The sequence below is a fragment of the Callorhinus ursinus genome, unplaced genomic scaffold (assembly GCF_003265705.2).
Source record: "Callorhinus ursinus isolate GAN/ISIS: 27379988/994484 unplaced genomic scaffold, GSC_fseal_2.0 scaffold7, whole genome shotgun sequence".
NCBI classification, from domain to species: Eukaryota; Metazoa; Chordata; class Mammalia; order Carnivora; family Otariidae; genus Callorhinus; species Callorhinus ursinus.
Window position 1 is genome coordinate 63,966,056 of NW_027397069.1, and position 23,052 is coordinate 63,989,107.

Consider the following 23,052-nt stretch of genomic DNA (forward strand, 5'->3'; position numbering starts at 1 on the left):
AATCCCCGCTGATTGATTTCATTTACATAGAGCAAGCACAGTGACTGATGGTGGGGACGACTGCAAGTGGGGGAGAAGTATTGATCTATTTCTGCCTTGCCTGACATCCTCGTCTCATTAGTGTTCTTGGCACCTCTGAATGAGATCGTGCCGCTACTGACAACCATATGGTTTCTACGGGGCCCTTTCCACACGTTCCATAATAAATGCCACGTTTGTGTCTTTTCTTATTGAGGAAGTCATAAACTGAAGGTTGAGCGGTTTGTCTTGCTGTCTTTTTGGAGCTTAACCTGTTTCCTATGGTCTAGATTTGAAGAATGAGAAGCAGGAAAGTATTCAGAGGCAGAGTTCCCGGTGCGGCCTCAGTAGTTGTTGAGAGATGTATGCAGGATACGCTGAGAAATTCTGGAACATGCTCTTCTTGATGTTTAAACCCGTATCTGCATGTGAGGGTGTCAGCTGTGCCAGCCGGTGTATTCTGTGTGAGTTGAACTCACATGTGCTGACATACGCTGACATGTGACAGGGTAGCATCCAGATCTGTGTGTCAAATGTGTGAAAGAATATTTGCCAGTTTCTGACAGTACCCATGTCAGATCTCATGAAGACATTTTTAATTTATTGCAGGGACCAAGATAAGAGTCAAAAGCTTTGGATTTCAGCCACTACCCTTCTGCCACCTCACTTGGTGACCTTGAGGAAGATAACTAACCTTTTAATAAATCTGTTTCGCTGCTTAAAATGTCTCCCAGAGACATTTTAAATGTCAGTCGGATATTTATAATGTGTCTTATGCCGTTAAATTTTAGTATTTATGTCATTTATGAAGTTGCCTTCATTTTCTCAGACAGAACTACACTACACTAAAAAAGCCGAAAAACTCTGGGTCGCTAAAAACAAAATGCAGTAATCTCATATAAATAGTACTTTCGTTTGCAGAAGCCTATACTGAAAAGTACTTGCACCGGTCTTTTTTCTCTATGTGGAATTATCCTTTGATTTTCTCACCACAGTTCTGGCATTGTGGAAAACCAGTCATCTCAAACAGGTAGAAGTTTTAGAAGTTGGGTTACAATTGGTGCAATACTGCTTTGATATAGTATGATTAAATATATATAATATTTTAAGTTTCCAATGTTAAAGAAAATGGATGATAGTGCAAATTCAGGTACCTAATATTTTCTTTTACATTTGATATCTCCATATATGTCATATTGAAATAAATACATGCTAATATATATGCTTATCTTCATATAAGACACATATATGTGTGTGTGTGTATATATGTGTATATATATATATATATGCAAGAGAGAGAAAGAGAGAGAATCTTTCCAAATATTTTGATACAAGCAACAGTGTATAAAATATTAAAAGTAAAAGATAGGAGTCACTAGGGTATTTTCATTTTAAACCATTTTCATTTTAAGTGATCAACATGATAGCAGCTTAGTATAATACAAAGGATATCAGAAGTCAGAAGTCAGACCTGCCAAGATCAGCTGCCAGTACCACCATGCTCCCAACAACACTATCCCCAGGAGCACCGTTTACTGAATTGTGGAGCATGGCTGTGTGACCTCGGGCCAGTCACTTAATTCTGCTGATTCATAGTTCCTCTGTGGTGCTATGGGTAAGAATGTATACCTTACCCCATTAAGTTGTTGTTAAGGTCACATGACACAAAAATGTACATGATAATGCTTTGAAAACTTTAAAGTCACTAATTGCTTCCTGAAATATTCCCTTTTTTGCCCCTGTCTTAACAAATCCTGCCCATGATTCAAAGACTTCTCCTAACACTCTTCTGATCTCCTTAAGGGTGTGTTTTTCTCCCTCTTTTGAATCCCTAGAGCCCTTTTTGGAAGGACTAACCAGTTTGCTCGTTATGTCCCTCCCCCTTCCCCTCAATTTGACCCTGCTATTCCATGTGCTTTCACGTCTCCATGCCCTGCTTATTTCAGTCCCCAGGCTCTACTAAATGTTTTCTCTATACTTTTTATCATTGTCTTCAGCCTCCAAAGCTACCTAAAACATTACCAGTCTTCAGAGCCTTACCCAGTATTTTTCCCCTATAGAGTCAAGGGCCTTCTTCATTCATAGTTCCATAGGATAAACTTGTAATAAAGTTCTTATCTTGTTCTACTAGATTTCTATTTATATTTCTCTCTCCCTTGGTAAGCCTCTCAAAGACAGGCAAGGTGCCATGTTCTTTGATTCCCTAGTGCTTACCCTAGTTTCTCATAACTGACTGGTTTTCAAGTCATGTTTGTTGAATGAATGAACGAGTCAATCTTTTCAAACCTCTCTGAAAATATTATCTTGTTTGTGGTACACTATAATCACATAACCTTTGGGACAGAATCCAGATACCCATTTATTTATCTGGAATAATATGACCATTTTAGTGTATGTAATAGCATACAGACCAATTCAGAATGGGAACCCGAGGCTTCAATGACAGAGGCCCTATATGTAATCACCAGTAAGTAAGTGGTTACCCTACATAGTCATATCTGAGTCCTACTAATTATACTGAGGTAACCAAAGATTAAAACTATCAATCAGCGGTCTCTGTTTGGAAAGATCCTTGATGTATCTGTGGCTAGATATGGTGGTTGTTGCTGTTGTTTTTAGATTTTATTTATTTATCTTAGAGGAGAGAGTGAGCAGGGGAAGGAGCAGAGGGAGAGGGATAAGCAGACTCCCCGATGAGCACGGAGCCCTACATGGGTCTTGATCTCACAACCCTGAGATCATGACCTGAGCCGAAATTAAGAGTTGGACGCTTAACCGACTGAGCCACGCAGGTGCCCTGCTAGATGTGTTTTAAAAAGAAAGTCTAAGCATTTTTCTGAAAAGCAGTTTGGCAGTATTTATCAAGACCCCCTGACCCAGTAATTCCCCTTCTAGGAAATCATCCTGAAGAAGTGGTAAACAAAATAAAACAAAACAAAAGAATGTAGACAAAGCTCTCTGAACCAAGATGTTTAACATATTATTCATAAATAATATGAAAAATGGCAAATAAGTGACCAGCATTATTTTTAATAATCCAAATAAAGTTCTTAATAATCCAAAGGTTGCCTGATCAATTATACACTAATAGCACTGACCTAAGGGCTGCCTTTTTTTAAGATACTTTGCAAAGAACCAGGGACATACCTAGAGCACAGTCAGGTTTAGCAACTTCATGCCAGGCTTCTAATTTTCTGCTCTCCCTTTTTTAAATTTAGAAAATGTTGAACATATGGTAACCTTTGAGGCCAAAGTTTGAAAACTCTTTGAGGGAACAATGATCTTAGCGTCAAGAGGGACCCAAGGGGCCTGTTTTACCCATTTCCATGAAAAAATAGACTATCCCTGAGAGATGGAAATCTAACTGGCCCAGCTTTTCTCTTGAGTTAAGGTTAAAAACAGTTAAAAAGGGGAAACTTGAGTCTACTTGTGAAATGACTATGAAAACTATGTAAATTGTGGAAGCTTTTTATAATCCCTTATTTAATCTCCTCTTACGTGGAATAACTGGCAGAGGGAAAGCCATTTTATCATAATAGTTTCTGCAAGTTATATCAGGATAAACCACAGGAATACTGGAAATAATCTATCAAACCAAGGTCGTGTGGTTAGTTGAACACTGAACTGATTTGGAAGCTCCACTGTGTTTACAACCTCATTGATAAATGGGTCAGGGCCCTCACCACTGAGATACACTATCCATCACGTACTTCTTTGTTCAAGAAGGGAAGTTTTCTTTTTTCATTTCTTGGAATAATACTTTAAATGCATCCCCACTAAAAGTGCCACTCCTTGATGCTCTCAGTAAAGAGACTGGAGCGAAGGACTGTCAGTGAGCGGGAGCACTTCCTCAGTACACCTTTCCATCTTGGCTTAAAAGGGTAGAGAAGCAGGTGCTTTCTTTAAAAGCCTTTCTCCATGGTCCTGTTAGGGATGCTGCAGAATAAGTCCCTTGCTTCAGAAAGTTCACTCTTTTTACGGTGAAGGAATGCCAAGTTCAAAAATGAATACAAACCCAGTAATGAATAGACAACTCAGTGTAGCCCCAAATGAGCTACAACCAGGCCAACTTGCAATGTCAGTGCATCAGGCTGTGGGTAGAGGGAGCAAGAGAAAGTGGAGTCCTGAGGGGTTTATCCCACGGAAAGCCTAAGTCTTCATAAGTACAAAAGCTCCTTGAAGTGGTCTTGTTCTGATGGGACTGTGGAAGCCTGAAGAGACATGTCTTCACGGGGTGGGCATGATAGCTTACACCTTGCTGGTGGCTTCCCCAAACAGAAATAGGCAACACAAGGGTCAGGGTGGTCAGTTATGTAGCTTGAGCTGAGCCAAGGTGATTATCTGAGCTAGAAGTAAATGAGAGAGCAAGCTGCTAGCCGAAGGAGGACTCAAAATCCTCCAGCCCAGGTAGCCCTTACAGGATACCAAGGAAGAGTGTAAGTACTGTCAGCAAACCAGGGGGAAGGAGTTCAAGAGGTGCATGCCATTACCCTTGAATCTCTGCACAGAGCCCTTGCAGGAGACCTATGGATTCTGCAGTCAGCAAAGGGCAAGATATGACTGTCTGAATTTGTTGCTCACGGGTCTAGAATTTAAACTGGCTCTACTGTCTCAGCAAAGATTGTGTTTCTTGGAATTATTGGTTCTCTACTTTCCGTAAGAAAACAATGATTTAGAACAATCTCCTGAGAACTACTGTTCTTTCCATATGTGCTTATTATCCTGCATACAGGACCATTTGTACTGGGCCTGGCCAGTGACTACCGTGTATATTACGGGGACAAGCCTAGGGAGGAGAAACCAGCAAGCAGATGAGACACAGTTTCTTAAATTAATGCTAGATTACTCCATGAAAAGCACCCTTATGTAACATAGATGCATCCTGACTGGCGTTCTTCAGGCCTCGCAAGCACTTGAATAAACCACAACACGGTTAAGCAACAATAGCGAGCACTCAGTTTAAATAGAGCAGTTTGTGTTTAGCTGAGGATCAAACTCCTAATTAAGTGACTTCTCTGTGCCAGGCATTTCAGCAGAGGGAAAGAAGATATCTGTATCTTTAGAGCTTATTATCGAAGGCTCCTACTTTATGCTGGTTTAAGCTACGATTTTATTTTTCTTTTCAGTCCCACTGACATTTGCTTAATTGGTATTGGCGTATTACTTCTACAAAGGATCTAAATGCTTATTTTTTGGCAATTCCCTTGTCTCAAAATCCACAGCTATGGTGATATCACATATTTCATTTCAACAAATGTGTCAGTCACTTACCCATGTGCAAGGAACTGCGAAAAGGTGTAAACCTATGATGCCTGTTCAGGGATGGTATGGTCCCATCTTGGGGGCAGGTACAGATACAACTCAAGGGAGAGTAACTTCTGTACTAGCTAGAGCATGTGGGGCTGTGCTTTGGAACACATGTCTAAAATCTCATTGGGAGAATGGAACAGCTCCATGGATGATAGGACATTTGAGTAGAGCCTAGAAACATCCATAGATTTCAGTAGAGAGCAAAGTAGACAATGGATATTCTGAGACAAAAGAATGTATGTCTAAAAACACAAAGTTTTTAAAGTGTTCAGTGTGTTCAGAATAAATGAGTGGTCCCCCAGTGTGACTAGACCTTAGAATGTATGGAGAGATGGCTGCATTGGGAGATGGAGCCTACATCTCTGAAGGCTTTTCATAAATTACATAATTACATAAACTCATAAATTGCAGGAATTTAAATTACACATAGCTATTGATGGTTTAGGAGGAGAGTACTGATTTTAGGATGACTATTTTGGTAGAAGGGTGCATTGGAGAGGAAGCAATTATACCATTTATTTTAAAGATTTTATTTTTAAGTAATCTCTACACCCAACATGGGCCTCGAACACACAACCCTGAGATCAAGAGCCGCATGCTCCACCAACTGAGCCAGCCAGGCGCTGCAGCAATGATACCATTTGTAGATCTGTTGCAATAATCTATCCATCCACCTGTTCATTCACATGACAAATATTGATTGGGTACCTGCTGAGCGCCAGACCCAATTTTAGGCAGTAGAGAAATATCAGTAAGCAAAACAAAGTTCCCTGCCTTCGGGGAGCTTACATTCTAGTGGGGACGACCAACACTGAGCAACATAAATAAATAAACGATGTTTATTTTAGTGACAATGGATGAAGACAATGAATAAAACAGGCAAAGGTGGTGTGAATGTGAGCCAGAGGGATTAACTTTGCAAAGAAGTATCTAGGGAAGGCTTCTTGGAGAAGTGACTCGAGTGAGGACTTGAAGTGAATGAGGGGTTCCCCGAAGTCTGAGGCAAGAGTGTGTCCAACAGAGGAAGCAGAAAAGGCAGAGGCTCTGTTGCAGGGTGAGCCTGGGGCGCTCATGAGTTGACTGTCCAGTTGAGGCAGGGTTGTGTAGAAGGAAGAGAGGAGCTATTTCAATGAAAGTATCCCCTCCCTGACTGGTGAGTTTGGTTAATAAGGAGTAAGACAAAAATGACTTGGGGGGTTTTACACTGAATGACTTCAGTCGATATATTTGGTGTTAAAACAGCTTTTGTAGGATGGTCTTGATCTCATCAAAGGAAGAGACGAGATCAGCTAAGAGTTAAGTAGCCTAGGCTTAGGGCTGGGATTTGAAACTAGGGGCAAAGTTTTGGACTAGCTGCCAGGAGGAATAGGTAAAGGATCTTACTGGACTTGAGTCTAAGGATTGATGAATGGTGTTTGTAGCTTCACTATGGCCTTGTGTGTTCAGCAAACATCTATTAGCACTGACTGTGTGAGTAACACTATGCTGAATGCTGACCATGCGGAAGTGGGGCGCGCTCACCAATAGAGAAGAAAGAGATTATTAGTAAATATATAAAGTCTGTTCCTTTATCAGATTGGAGAATGAGATAGCATAAATATTTAACTTCTCACAACAAGCCCAGTTATGATACAAATACGTTTTACTGGGCTGATTCTTAAGAGGTCCATTTTTTTAAAAAAGCCTTTCTCTCTCCTTTTCTGTAGAGTTGACTCCATTAGGACCTAACAGCTGTGTTCTTTAATAATGAGCCCTGCCTAAGTCTGTCTGTAGGGCTGACTTTCCAAGCAGTATGCTCCTTGGGTGCCTCTCATGGGATGTGGGTGCGCTCTGAACGTGTGATAGGTCGGCTGAAGATTCGCATCCCCTCAGCCCTTGGGCTGGCTGAACAGGGCCTAGGGCAACCAAAGGCCTCGTCTGATGACCCTGGGCTTCCAGCAGCATGGTAGTTTACCCCCACATGCAGTACTAATACAGTGTTGCGCCATGCCATGGAGAGGTTGGGAAGTGTGCTGTCAGACATGCTCCTAATTTCTCACTCTGTCCTCATGTTCCCTAGCACAGCAGCCCCACATTGCCTCGAATGTACGGTCCTCTTGGTACCACGCGCTTGAGCAGTGCTTGCAGTGGATTTGTTTGCATTTTAGAAGTCATGCGCATGTTCCACGCTCATTCACCGTCTCAAGTCTCTATGACCAAAGTTCATCAACAATTACTTCTATCCCTATTTCAAATAATCTTCTGGACAATTTTAAATGATTCTAGCTGACTTCTTGTCTGGTCTAAGTATGTTTTCATTGTTCTGACCTTATAGATGTGACTGTTACAGGGCTAGGGGTAGGGAATTCTCAACTTCTTGTTGACTACTCCTGCTAGGAATGAATATCATCTTCTCTTCATGACATCTCTATAGAAATCTTTTTAAGTTGCTTCTCCATTTTGTGAGGGTTAGTTTATTTAAAAGTAAGCAACGTATTCCACATACCCTCTCAATCAGGTATGTGTAGACTTCAGTACATCATGATACACGGCAGTACAGAAAATGAACGTGTACATGGGATAGCCATTGCCAGCCCTCTATAGTACATGTATAGTACAACTAACTCTGACCCCCACCCCCAGATACCACCATGCAGGTGGACACTGTAGGTGAGGGTACCTTGTATCAAATCCTGACACTGAATACTGGCATAACAATTTATTTCTCAAAATATCTGAATTACTGGGGCACCTGGGTGGCTCTTGGTTTCTGCTCAGGTCATGATCTCAGGGTCGTGGGATCTGGGCTCTGTGCTCAGTGGGGAATCTGCTTGAGGAGTCTCTCCCTCTGCCTCCGCCCCTCCTCCTGCTGTGCGCTCTCTCTCTCTCAAATAAATAAATAAATCTTAAAAAAAAATACTTAAAATATTTAAACACAGGAATTTCTAATATACTCATCTGCATGCTGTTTTGGAGACCATTGGCCTTGTGTCCTGAAATATCCATCGCTTCCCTCCTTAACCTAATGATAAAAGCTATTGTTATTATATGCTTCCCATTTGCCAACCACAGTACAGATATCATCAGCCCATTTCATCCTCACTGCCACCCTTTGAAGGAGGGTGATTATCTCCATTTTACAGATGACAAAACTGAGGCCGCTCAGAGAGCTTCCTTAACTTATCCAAGGTGGCACTGCTTGTAAGAAATAGATTTGAAACACAAGCTCTTTTCAGTCTTAATTACTACCTTCCTTCTGTTAGGGTCTGGGGTAATTTCCATCCTTGTGTCTAAAGAACTAAGTTCCCCCAAATACTGAATTTTGAGTTCTCGGGACACTCTTTACAATAATACTATTGTGGGTGCTGCAGGTCTGCTTCCCACCTTAAACTGTAGCCCCACGATGCCTGGTTTGTATCCACGCCACAAATCTGGTTGCTATGGCATCCCTCATATTAGGAAAATATTTGTCAGCTCCAGGTGGCTGGAACACCAGACAGGCTTACTGATACTTCGGTGAACGATTTAGCGGGTTATGGGTTGGTATGCTGAGAGCAAAACATGGTCTCTGGGGATTCTGATGAGGGGGGCCAGGGATTTACACAGTGTATTTCTATTGCTACAAGCTTCAACTTTAGTCAGCTGAGTTACAGAGAGTGGCCAAATCTGCAGAGATGAAATAGGAGGTTACTGAAATAGCCGTTCTTGCCGTGGGGGAACGTAGACCACATTAGAATAAATGAATGTGTTGACCCAGTAGAATGAAGTTGCCATACCCAAAGTGGTGGCAGGATTAGGCATCTTAATTGGTCATTGATTTAAATCATCTTCATCAGAATGTATTCTCCTTCAGCATGATTACATCCAGATAATGTTCTCTTCCAGGAAGAAGGGAAGAACAAAGGAAAATAAATAAAACAGTTCACTAGAATCTCATAAAAGTTCTTGCACAAGAAGTAACAAAGCATGGGAAAATATGAGTTCTTTTATAAAAACAAATTTTTCCTTGAAGTCACTACAAGATTGCAGTTCACATAATATATTGGTATGCATATGTGTTTATACAAGAGGGGACTGTATCCCCAGGACAAATGTGAATCAAAGTCTCTATAGTAGCTATGGTCATTTTTTAAGATGACTAACAGCATGCATAATTTCCTTTTTAAAGAGTACTTTATCATTCATTTATCATTAAAAAAATAATAATCCATTTTCACTTTCTCCAAAAGAAGCCCAGATCTGGGAATTGAGAACCATTTTTTTTTCCATCTTAATTCTTCACAATTTTGAATTTGTCCTATGATCTGCCCCAAACGAACAAAACATTATGGACTTTTGAAAAGTTTTCTATTAACAACCAGACAGATTATATCTAGTTTATGTTAAAGCAATTTCACTCTGTGCTAAATACTTTAAAATATGATGCTTAAATATAAATATACTTCCAAGCCTAAAACAAATGCTGGTTAACCTACTTTATGTATTCTTACCATGAAAGAATCTGCATTCACAAGATCCATAAGTCAGGGTTGTTTGTTAAGATTCAGCCAACACACTTTTTTAAAGCGAAAAGGCTAGTCTCCATAGTAAACTGGATTTCATAGCAGAGTATTTCCAAAATGAAGTATTAACCAGCTGCCCATATTTAAATTCAGATCTATTTACAAAAATTCATTTAACACGCAATTTTAAGGTAATACCTGTTTTTACAAGTGAAGTATATTTATGGTTCGAAAGTCATTAAATTTTTATTTATTTATCTATTCAGTTATTAGGCATGGGCTGTGTTCATGGCCCCATTCCTGTGGCTTTTCTGCTGAGTTGAGTTCATTGAATGTTAAGTCCAGACTGAGGCAAGAACAGCCAGCGCGTTTCTGTGTTCTTGCTTCTACCAAGCAAGAATTCTCTTTTTCCCTAAATAAGTGAAAAGGAGCTCTAACAATCTTTGAGGTCTCTGGGATAATTCTGGACTGCTTACTAATAGAAAAACAACAACAACCTGAAAACCTCAGCTGAAAGGAACTTTTTTGCTTCAGTTCGGAGAGGAAAAAAAGCATAATCCTATTAAATTTAGTAATCAGGTCCCAGTTGAGATTCTGACTGGCTTGATAATCACCATGGAACCACAGAGTACTTAGCTGATAGATAGCTAAATTTAATTAACAGTTCATTTTGCTGGATAAACCTCCCTATTCATTTTCCTGATCTATGCCTGTTGTTTCTCTTCCCCGCCCCCTACCCCCCACGCGCGGGTCCTCTCTTGGTTTCCTGTTTCCGACCAAAAGCTCTGTGCAACGGTGGAGGACACCCTGCAGCAGGAGGACTTTGAGCCGCGTGGGGTCCTGGAAAGGTGGAAGGCTCAGGCTCCGAAGGATCCGGGTGTGAACGCCAACCCTGTCACTGGTTGTGTGTGCACTTTCTTACTGTTCCTCTCCAAAATGGCGGGAGGCGTGAGATCAGAGGGTGAAGGGCTTAGTGCTGCGCTTCGTCTGGGTTATGTCCCACAACAACACTGTTACTACCCTGTCCTCATTTTACTGCTCCCCACCTCTTCCACAGCTCTTAGAGGCCTCGCTTTGCCAGGAACCTAGAGTTTCCACCTAGAACATTCCACAAGGAATCAAGACCTTTGGGAAAATATTGCTTGATGATAATCCATTTTTTCTCCTCTTTTTTATCACTAACCAACCCTCATTTTCATCAGAGTTTAAGCACTGCCTCTGTTGACCTCTGTTTCTCTCTCTCATGTTGTCTGGTGCAGTGGTGACATACACATTTAATGGCTGATTAAGGTATGAATGAATAAATGGGGAAATTATCTGAGTAGATATTTTTGTCTTCTTTAGTTGCTTATTTATGTATAATTTATACCCGACCTTCTTGCAAAAAGATGTGGAAACGCTTTGCTTTCTTTTTCTACATATTCCCATATGGTTGTAAGTGAGGACTAGAACTGGAGCAGAAACCCTTGGTTTGACATATAGCATCGCTACTGTGTGACTGTGACACCTTATTTAACCTCCCTGAGCCTTAGTTTCTTCCCCCATAAAATGGGGAAGATAATATCTTTTTAGAGGTTGTTATGAGGATTAAATGAGTCACTGTATATAAAAGCCTAACACATTTAGCATCATGGCTAGCACATGATATTAACAATGACAGTGCAGTTATTTTCTAGCAGAATATTTGAATGGCATATGAGAGAATTAAAACAAGAATCAAATGGACTTTTGGGGCCCTATAAGCCTTCCTTATGCAATTTATATCAGGGAGAACATTTCTGAATGTGCTTCCAAAAAAAAACAAACAAAAAAGAAACCCCTACAGTATTCTAGTGATAATATTTATTTCTAGGAAAACAAATTCCAATAACAAGTATACATGATTATGATTAACAAATTAAAGAATAATGGAAGCAAATTAGCCTCTAAGTAGCTTATTCCCTGTTTAGTAAATATTCCTGTTATAGCAAATGTTTATCTCTAGTCAAACTACAAAATGCCTGAGGCTTTCACATGGTCTAGAATTTTTTTTTTTCCCTTTTCCATAATAGTTATTTAGCAAATTGCCAACAAACCTTACCCTGCCGATACGTGCCTGACACTGTGTCAGGTGCTGTGGAAACTGCTGGAAAAAAGGACTTCAGTTCACAGATTCCTATAACTTGATTTCAGAGAAAGCAGTCCAAAGCCATATGCACCAAGGGCCAGATTGCCCGGCTGATTTGCAGGCTGAGTGCAGTATGAGGTCATTTACCCAGACATTTTAATAATTGTCTTATAATAACTGGCTGCCTTAAAAAGTGCACTTTTATTCATCTCCCTCCAGTCAGAATCCTGTCTTCTTGTCTTTGTTAGAATTGGATTATAAAAAAGAGAGCAATCAAAAATGTTGCATTTAAGAATAAAATTGAAAAAAAGGAGCCAGTTGGGGAAGATGCCTGGGTCAAAGACACAGCAGCTGAGACTGTGTTTTCTCGGGATGTTTCTCTTGCTATGTCAGAGACCACAATATGAAATCATATAAACCATTTGGATTAGAGCTCGTCAACAGTGCTTTCCTAGCAACAGAGTGTAGACTGACCTTAACTTTCCTACAACATTCATATGGGTTTCTTGGATTCAGTGAGCATGGGTGTGGCTCTTGTCTACAATCATGTAGCCAGAACCTAGGTACGGTTTATCTTCTCTGGAGTCCTGTGACATTGTTCCAAAATGGCATTGCTCTCACAGATTTCAGAGTGTCAACATAACATTTTATCTTTCAAATCATGGGATTTTAGAGCATTAAAAGACTCTAAAAGAGGCCTCTCTTTACTGGCGAAAAGCCTGGGATCGGGGAGGTTAAAGTGCTGCTCAGGGTCACACAGCTAGCTGGTCACTTTGATGGTTTCACTGGGCATCTCTTGACTCTCCTTTGGAGCAACAGATTGTTCTATAAAAGCCTCTGCCCTCTGCAGGCTCTCTTTTCTCCCCCCTAATTTCTAATATATTTCTAATATGTACATTTCTTTCCTAAAAAAAAAAATTAAAAGGGAATATGTGTAAACCTCTTGGTAACAGCAATAGATGGACTATAACCAAGCAAATAGTTTGTTAAATTAAAAGCATTCAGAAATGACTTTGCTTACTATCTAATCACCCACTGTGGGCCAATCATCAAAGCTTCCCCTAGAAAAATACACTTAAAAAGCTGAAAATCGTGTGAACAGTTTGTTTTTTGGGAGGTTTTGGTTTTTTTGTTTTGTTTTTACGTGGTGACTTCACTTTAGTACCTGTTCGTGTCATAACTTACTAAAATAAATATACCTTTCAAATTGTTTACAAAGTTCCAAAGTCTTTTTGGAAACCTGACCTTCTTAGTGTTGAAACTTAGCAGTTAACAGTCCTTTCTCTGCAGTCTTGATGGTGTGTACAGAGGTGACTGTACAATCCAAGTTCAATTCCCCCTCCTCTCCTTTTTCATGTTAGAAGCCAGGGGGTTTTAGGTATGATCCTAGCCATATATGTGTGTGAGGAGAAATTGTTATATTATTCCTACTAATTTCATTACTAAGGCAGTGAAGCCATTTTCTTCTGCCAATAGCTGAATACCCTCTCCCATGGTATTAGGGGATCATTTTCTGCCTGTTTGGAAGGTTTGCCATGCTGTTTCCCATTGAAAATTGTATTCAAATGAGCATTGGGACATGTTGGGAGAAGAGTCTGAGGGATAAAATAAAAATATTCTAGAAAAAAATGCATAGGAGTAACACTGCTTTTTTGTTTGTTTCTTTTGAATTCTTGGATTTTTTTTTTTTAAAGAGTATATAATTTATAGTGGGCACATGGAGAAATGGGTGCAGTGTTTCAACTGTATGCCCTTTGTTTTTGGTCTATCACGGTGGTGGTGCTAAGAGCCACAGGCTTAAAAGCATTTAGAGTTTTGCTTTCATGCCTATCTCAGTAAATCCTTAAGATATTTTTGAAATAAACCAGGTTCAGGACAAAATAAAGCCCAAACAGGCATTCATTAACCATAATGAACTTTAGCCAAATATTTATTCATCAGTTAATGTGAACTTGCTAGGTGATCACATGGTACCTAGTACAGTGAGAAGGTTGTTTTTCCCCAGAGGGGTTTAGGAAGCTAAGTTTTAAAATAAACATAAATCTAGAGTTAGATTTGGGATCATCATCTGTGCAATAGTAGTTCAAATGATTTAAGGTGGATTCAAGTTGAAAGTGAGGTGAGACTTCCATCAGTGACTTTTCTTGAACTCCTGCTAGAAATCCAGAATACCCAGGCCAGGACAAGGACCAGGAGTAAAGGGTGCAGAGAACCATCTTGTAGATGGGAGATGGATTGAGCCAAGCAAAAATAATGTATTTAGAAAGGTGAAACTGAGAAATGTGTCCAAGTTTCTGATTTGAGAAACAGCTACAAACTGGGCACTGTCCATCATAAGGGCGCCAACATACAGCAGGAAAGGTGAGCAGCAGGTTCCTTCTTTGTTAGAAGGAAGTTCATATATAGCAACCAGATAACCAAATAGAAGTGTCCTGGAGTACTAGTGCTAGATGAACTCTATGGGCACCAGCCAGAGATTTGTTTAGGTAATCTGACAAGATGACTTATTGTTGGAGTCCATCCTATCTCCATCCCTCCCTTTCTCCCTCCCTCTCTTCCTTCCTTCCTTCCTTCCTTCTTTCCACCTTCCTTCCTTCCCTCCTTCTTCCTTCCTTCCATTCGCACTTCCTCCTTGCCTCTTTCTTATAACTAGCCTTTTAATACTAGTGTTAGAAGATACAGCCACCTTGGAGATTTCAACCACTTCATATATCAATTCTTGCCAATATACAAAAGAATTTTCTAAAGTTTTGATTTGTAACTCTTATGATTTTATTTCAAGCTATCCCTCATGTTACTTTTTAGACCATAAAAAGAAAGGAAACAAAACATTTTTAAATGACAAAAAGAAGTATAAATACAAGGTGTGGAATTGTTATTGACTTACCCCAACAGACGCTAAGCATATAGTTCCAGGATCTAGTCACAATTAGTTTAAAAAGGAAACAACAAATGCCACTTCATAGCCTTTAGCCTAGAAATCAACTTTAGTCAGAAAATAAGTACAAATGGGGGCGCCTGGGTGGCTCAGTCGTTAAGCGTCTGCCTTCAGCTCAGGTCATGATCCCGGGGTCCTGGGATGGAGCCCTGCATCTGGCTCCCTGCTTCTCCCTCTCCCACTCCCCCTGCTTGTGTTCCCTCTCTTGCTATCTCTGTCACATAAATAAATAAAATCTTAAAAAAAAAAAAAAGAAAAGAAATACAAATGTATAAGGGACTTGTGGGTTCTGTTATCAAGGCAAAGTATCCAACCATTTGTCATTTTCACAGAGGAGTCTGATGGGGCAAGAAGTTTCTTCATGAAGGGAACTCTGAACAAGGAAACCCACCCACCAGTCAGTATCCCCTTGGGGGATCTGCCATTAAAGTCTGGATAACTCCAAACTGTTTTTGAAACATATTTGATTCTCTAAAACTGATGAGCAGTGAAATAAACCTGATGGGTCAACTGGGATGGGCTTTATTTTCAGGGGCAGGGGTGAGGGGGCTGGAATTGAATCTTTTTCAAAAGAAACTGTTTCACAATGTATCTTAGTGTGGTGTGTATTGAAAGTTGGATGGTTTCCATGAAAACAAAAGTGGACAAAAAAACTACAAGAGCTTTGAGTAATATTTAGAGGGAGGTTGAGTGTGTGTGTTCATGTGCGCGTGCACGTGTGTGTGCACGCACATAATAGCAAAGGATCCTCAGAAATTTTTCTCAGAATTAACTCTCTGTGTGCACTTTGATTTCTCATGTGCATATTCTTAGGACTCATTCAACATTCATTATTCCATAAATACTGGCTATGTACCTACTCTTTTCTGGGCCTAAGGTGGCCATTGCGGATTCAACATCAAATAAGGCAGAAGTCCCTGTCCTCAAAATGTTATCATGACAACCAGCTAAAAGTTTGTTTCCCATTCACACCGGGACAAGATGCTCTACTCCCAGATCTAGGCCGACTGATCTCCCCCCACCTCAACATGGAGCTTCTGAGGTCCTGAGGTCACCTGGCCATTGGCACAACCACTCATGGATAGGGAAGGTGAAGGGGTGATAGATCATAGGGCATGTGAGTGATCACATATCTTTGCACAGAACTTCTCCCCATGGCCTCCCTCCAAGGGAGGCTGGCATTCATAGGCCACCCACAGGTTTGTGAAATACATACTTAGTGTCCCTCCACAATGTTATTTTTAAAAAACTTAATTAAAAAAATATCCTTTTATTAAAAACTGACCTGGAAAGCTAAGACTCATGTACTAGATCCAATTTATTAATATTAATGACAAATAAGGATGCCAGCCTCAATGAAATATATGCCCGTCTGACCACTTATTTTTAATTAGGTCCCAGATTTGCCCAGTCACACTTACCATGAATATAAGGTTGAGGAAGTTGCTTTTTATTTATTTTACCCGCCTTCCTTTCTGAAGTTGCAAATAAGCAGTGGAGAGGTGAAGAGTGGAATCAGGAGATAAATAAACTCTTAAAAAAATGCCCAAGTCAGGTCAATACTGTGATGCTAGTAATTATCTCCTAAAAAAAAAAATTGAGAGTTAGCAGTCCTCAGCAACTCACTCTCTAATATGGACAGGGTGGGACTCTTGTCTCCCTTCTGCCTGCCTTCCAGGCAACCCCCTTCCTCCCAGTGCCCCTTATCACACCCCCAGGCCAAGGCTCAGAAGGGGAAGTTTAGCCACAAGCTTAAAGAACAGGAAGTGACTCATGGTTCCCCCAGGAGTCAGGTGAGTGGGTAGTGAGAGAAGGCTGGGAGAGAGAATTCCAGATTAGAAAAATAGCCCAGATGGGAGAGTGGCCAGGCCTGGAATTTCAGAAATGACCATGACATCAGCAAGAGTGAGACTCCCCCACTTTCCCAGACAAGCATCTCAAAGCTCTGCTGTGAATTCTTCCCCGTCTGTTTTCACAGCCTGACTGGGAACAAAGAGTTATCAATATGAAGCCTAAGGAGAATGGTTGTAAATCCCTGAAGCAGAATTTCATAGAGGAGGCTTCTGGCAGAGTTTATCCGCAATTTAGTGCAATCTGGGTTTTGCTAATAGAAGCCATTATGCCAAAGAGAATTTCAAAACCTAGAATTCAATAAACTGAAGACGTATAGTTTTTTTGTTTTTGTTTTTGCTCTTTGGGGATTATTAATTTTAAATACTCTAAATTTGATGATACCATTATTGTGTTAGGAAATAAGTGAGGTGGTAGGCTATCTAAATAATATACTGTTTAGACTATAAATAGAAACCACACTTGACAAAGAAGACAGGAGTAAAATTTGAACAAGGTTATGAACATGGGTCCATTACTACCTGCATGGTGCTATGAGGGTACTCTGCACCAAGAAGGAGGAAGTCCTTTAGAAACATCGTCTTTGCTATTTGTAGTCAACTGTGGAATGTTTCAAAAACACAGTTCATCTTCTTAAAGGGCATGTAAGGAAAGATTTGGAAATTTCAAATAAAAGATTAACCATGGGAATCATAATGTAACTCTTGAGCCGGTTCTTTATGGGTAGAGAGTCGTGTTTGCTACTCAAAGACTCTGTTGATAATGTGAGTAAGTGGGACACGCTCCACCTTACATTTCGGTTATATTGAGGGGTTTGATACTTTAGAAAATGGGCGGTTCTTTCTGTTCCAAATGGAATCCTTTCTCCCCGTGACTTTATTTTGAGGCGGTGATGCAAATCCATGGTGTTCCTTTTTAATGTGAATGAAAACAATGAGCAAAGGAAGTGTGGAGGTTTGGAATCTTCCCTGATGCTTCACAGGTCACTGGGGAGCAGTGAGGTTCTTCTCCACTGTCAGTGGCCGGAAGCATTAGAGAGGACTATTTTTTACTTCTTGCTCTATAAAGTTCTTTGAGCCTCTGTACTGGAAGCTTCCTCGGTTTGCCACGCAAACGTTCACCGAGCCCCTTGGTTGGTGCGGGATATGCGAAGACAATGCTGGCGGAGGGAAACAGGAGAGCAGAGTAAAGTGAAAATCCCAGCGACGGGTAAGTGCTGGGCGGGAAGCACAGGGTGGGTGCAGACACGTGATGGGGCCAGCCTTTCTCACGTGGGTGCCAGGAGCAGATGGTCTTCGCAGGAAGGACTTTGCAGAGAAGGTAAAACTAGAGCTGAGAATTACAGAGATAGAGGGGGGAAGAAGAATTAGCTAGTCAGATTAAGGGGGAGAAAATCATGCCAAACACAGGCCAAGTTCCTACAGGGAGCAGCAGATGGGAGTGGGGTGAGGTGGCTGTTTTAGGGAGCCACGAGGTGTTCAGTACCCCTGGTGTCTCGGGCACTGTTGCCAGTTGAGACACAGACAGACATGCCAGGGACCCACGTGGAACTCAAGAACTGTATACTGTCCCCAGACATTGGGATTTTATTTTGGGGCCATCTGAGAGCCACGCCAATTTTTAGATGAGGGATAAAGTCTGGGTTCCATCTCTGAGGCTACCTTTGCAGGACGTGGGGTGCGTTCCTGAATAAAATGCACAAGTTGCCATCAGAACATAAGATCTCCTGCTGTATAATGGAAATATAGCTAAGGAGGTCCTTTTGTTTCTAAGCCAGCACTTTATGTCGCCGAGCAGAGACTCTGCCTCCACCCTGTGATCTTAAACCTGGCCGACAGTCAGCTCTGCGTGGCCTGTGCGTCTCCTGTGCCTTTCAGTCAGGCTCCGGGTCCAACTTCACCTTCCTGTAGCTTGAGTGCACTTGGAATTGCCCGAACCTCACATTTTCTAATGTTCAGGGGGGTTGTTAGTAAACAGTAATAATAAACCACCTCTCTAAAAATGAGATTTCTCTTTTTAAATGTACACCCAAGCCTCTGCAGCCTGGCAGAATGTCCAGCAGGGTAAGAAGCCGGAGGGTGGTACATCTTCTTAGGGCATCAGTTTTCTTAAAATTTGAGCGAAGGTTTTATTGTTTTAAAACAAGTATGGGCATGTTACGTTCTTCCTCTCCGTGGGCGGAAATGTCAAATAAATCCATTGGGGGTATCTGTTTTATTTTTTTCTGCCACTGGAGTGCATCAGTGGAAAAAACGTGAAAACCGTTCATTTTAGTCAATAATAATAGCTCCAGTTTTTAAGTGCCTGCTCCTGGACAAGTCACATAGTTCATTTTGTTCAGCAAATGTAAACACAACGTGAAATCCAAAGCCCTGTGCCAGGGGCCAGGATTGCAGCGGTAAAGGAATTGGGGAATTGCTTGTTGGGGAGTTTCTGTTCATAGCCTTGACAGCTGCTCTGGAGGGTATAGATGACGTTGTGCACATTTCGCAGATGGGAAACTGAGACTTTAAGATGGCCGCACAGTTCGCTCAGGGACCGCTCCAGTAAGCCTGTCCTCTCCATCCGGCTCTCCCCTGCCACACTGCCTTTCTGAGAAGCTTTTGGTCTCGGCTTGCTGTCTCCTTTCCCTTACCCGTTCCTGCCTTCCCTTTATCCATGAAAGACATTCATTGCTTTCCGCCAGGTCTGTCTACTCTCCTAGCTCTAGAAATGAATGAGGTCTTTCAATCAGCAGCAGCAGCCCATATACAGGCTTATTTTTATGTTAATTATGAACAGTAGCCCTAACAGCCACAATCATCACAAACCGATATTGAGCCCCTACTATTTACAAATTCACTCTGCTGAGACTGTAAGTCTATAAATAGATGGAAGTCATGGTTACATTCGACGGGTCAAATAACAATTCACGATGGCCAGGAATCGTGGAGTAGTGGAGACCATAAGTGTTAGAAATGTTCAGGGAAGACTTCTTGGAGGAGGTGCCCAACAAGCTACACCTTCAAGGAAAGAGAACCTTGAAGAATAGTAAAGGGGAGGGCTTTCTAGCAGACCCAACCAAATCTAATGCCCAAAGGAAGTCACCCCAGCATGTCACACATTTTCCCTCTGCCCCTGAGAACCAAAGTCGTCATCAGAGCTGAGTGTGGTGATGCTTCAAGAGAGGCATTAATCTACCCTAATTAAAAGTGGACCCACTTCCCCAGGGGTGCCATTAAGGACTAGCTGGATGATTCCTTTGGGGGTGTGATTGGGGTGGCCTCGGGGAGTTGGGTTTCCTCCGGGGCATATCCAGGGAGATTCGGGTGGTCCAGACTGAACGAGATCTCAGATCTGTTCGTGAGGAGACCTAACCCTTTTTGCTCATTAGCAGAACATCTCCGTCCCCTCCCAGAGTCTTCCAGATTGAAAGTGACTCTGGACCAAATCTGACTTCCCAACACTATTCCAAATCCACATCTGGAAGGCCTCTAAGCTGCGTGAGATTTCCTGTCATTGATTTGTTACTGATTGAGACTAGGGCTGGCACTCAGCCCACCCTCTGCCCCAGGAATAAGAGCAGCAGACTTCTCAAATGGAGTGGAACAGAAAGCCATGAAAACCCAGCGTGTGCCCCTCGGCCTCCTTCAGTCAAGCCAGGAAAGGAAGAAGAAAGCAGGAGAGCGTTTTCAGGGGGCACAGGTACCTTCGCCAGAGACCTCTGACCAGCGCTAATCTGGAGGTCCTGTGCTGGGAATAAATAGGAGCCTCGGACCATCCTGGTTGGGGATTAATGCAGAGCAAGGTCAGTGAAAGATGGCCACCCCGGGGGTACGTGAAGCAGAAGCGGCACTTCTCGCTTCCCTGCAGTTGGGCATGCCCTGAGCACGGGGTTCCAAGGGTTTGGCCAGACTCTAGAGATGCCCAAAAATGAATCGGGCTACCTCTGCCCTTGAAGAGCTTGTACTCTCATGGGGAGACAGATGTGTAACAGGAACATTTTAGGCTAATCTCGTAAGAATCATAAGAGATTAACAAAGTCCAGAGAAGAGCAGGCTAACCTGGGATTCAGAAGGTGAGGTCCTAGCTGAATCTTGATAGAAGACAAGTCAAAGTAAGGCAGGAGAACAAGAACGAGGAGGAACGTGAAAGGCGAAGGGAGGAAACAGCCTCAGCACAGCGTGGGAAGTGAACCAGCCCCGTGGGACCGGCCAGCCCAGGCACTTCCGCACAACTGAGCCTAACGTGGGCCATCGGCCCCCAGAAGCAGGCAGAGGCCAGGTGAGGCAGGGCACCGTGGCCGGAAGAGTGGGAGGGTGGGCGGCTACTTTATTCTGTGGGTGACAGGGAGGCACAAAGGAGTCTTAAGGGGAATGACCGGGCTTACATCGAAGAGAGATTTTGGAAGGCAAGAACTGAAGGAGTGCGATGCTTTAGGAGGCCTGTTGCAGTAGGTCCTAGGGGTGTGATGAGGCTCTCCACCAAGGCGGAAGGAACGCAAGTGGGAGAATAGGAATTAGAAAAACACATTTAAGAAAGAAACTGAGCCAGTCTTGAGATTTTGTTGTGAAAATATGGGGGATGCAGGAGGGGAAGGAGTCTAGAAGACCTCAGGGTGTCAGATTCTTCGAACTGTGTTCAATGTATTCATTTATTTAACCAGATGCTTCTCGAATACCAGAGTGTCATCTAAGACCGTGTTCTTTAAATGGAGGGGGGTCATGAAGTCAGTTAGTGGGTATCCCCAGCAGTTTTCAATAAAAGAAAACCAGAAAAGAAAATGTCAGATGGCATCGCATGTATATAAAGTATAACTACTGTTTTGTGAAACTTTGTTTCAGTCTCTGTGTGTGTTCACACGTGCAAGTGTGTTCATGTTAACAACTATATAAAGTATATTTCTTACTAAAGATAGCTGTAAAACATTTGAAAGTCCTATGATACTCATTTCCTGTGGTTGTGTCTGATTCTTCTCAAGTATGAATATGTACCAATCAGGTTTGATGATCTTAAAAAGGGAGAGTCATTCCTCTGGGAGAAAACAGGAAGATCTTTTCTTGATGTTAATTTTTCAAGACCAAATCTTGCAGTCATCTGTGCCCTTGGGATTCCCAAGGATTCCATACAGAGGGAAGGGAAAGGGGGTCAGAGCCGGCAGAAAGGACTCTTCCTGTTAGGAATGGGACAACATCAAATGTCCTGTCCTTCAGAAAACACAGGCACCATCAAAAGCTACAGAGACCTTGCTCCCCAAGGGTATCTGGGGACTGGCCTCCCAGGGGCAGAATCACAGCTAGAAGAATAATATTACCTTATTTTATTTTTATTTATTTTTTTATTTGAGAGAGAACGAGAGAGCACTCACGAGTGTGAGCATGCAGGGTGGGGGAGGGGTAGAAGGCGAGGAAGGGGAATCTCAAGGAGACTGTGCTGAGCAGCAGCACTCGGGGCTCAGTCTCACAACCCTGAGATCAGGACCTGAGCCAAAACCAAGACTCGGACGTTTAACCAACCGAGTCGTCCAGGTGCCCCTTACCTTATTTTCATATAGGGATTTACAGTTTGCGAGCTACTTCCACAATATATCTTCCCATGTTTACAATAGCCTGGGGAGTTTGGAGGGGCCTGAATATCCAAATGTATTTTAGGTGTTTATTGGCCTATAAATATTAAAAGCTATAAATATTTTCCTCTTCGTATAGCCATTCGCTCTTTCAGCCAACATTCATTTGCAAGGCTCTGGGCTAAGAACTGGACAGGCAAAGATGCAACCTGTTTTCCAATCTGGAGATGTGTACCTGCAATGTCATAATTTCAGAGGATACAAAAATCTACATATTTATTTAAGGATACTTGCAGTTTTACCTATGACATGTTTACAGAATGTATATGCACCTGTATATATATTTGTGTGCCTGTGTGTGTTGGGGGGTGGGGTAGAGAGAGAGAGAGGTCATTTATCTCTTTAAGTGCCAAAATCAAAAATTGATTGCCCACAGGGAACAAGGCAGGAAAAACCTGACCCTTTTATAAACCCAGTGCATAAAGTTTTCTCCTTGGGCTAAATGTGAATACCTTAGTGAGAGAATAAGTGAATCAGAGAACTTAATAAAAGCTACATAATCTCAGCAAGTAAAGCACTTATATAACAATATTTGCCTTCAAGGGAGTTCCCATGCCTCTGAGTTCTATCTAAAAACCCCAGGTGAAGAACCCCTACTTCATGCATTAGTCTAGGCAAGACAAACTTCATCTCAATTAAAACACACACACACATATTTTAATGGTATTTTGATTATTTTCCTGATTGCCTCCTCACAAAGTGGATCCCTGTGTAGACACCTGGGATGTTTTTAATAATGGGA

The 23,052-nt window shown here is 41.8% G+C and overlaps 1 protein-coding gene across 12 annotated transcripts in view; it reads left to right on the plus strand.

Moving 5' to 3' along the window:
* STARD13 (StAR related lipid transfer domain containing 13) overlaps nucleotides 1-23,052 on the plus strand; it is a 531,510-nt gene that overhangs the window by 436,122 nt on the left and 72,336 nt on the right. Inside the window, exon 1 of one of the 12 annotated variants that reach the window (XM_073894706.1) lies at nucleotides 17,608-17,914. The exons of the other annotated variants lie outside the window; for them this stretch is intronic. Coding sequence (XP_073750807.1) covers nucleotides 17,851-17,914 — 64 coding nt within the window. The 5' untranslated portion in view covers nucleotides 17,608-17,850. Of the gene's footprint in view, nucleotides 1-17,607; nucleotides 17,915-23,052 lie in introns of those variants that run through there. 12 annotated transcript variants of the gene reach the window in all.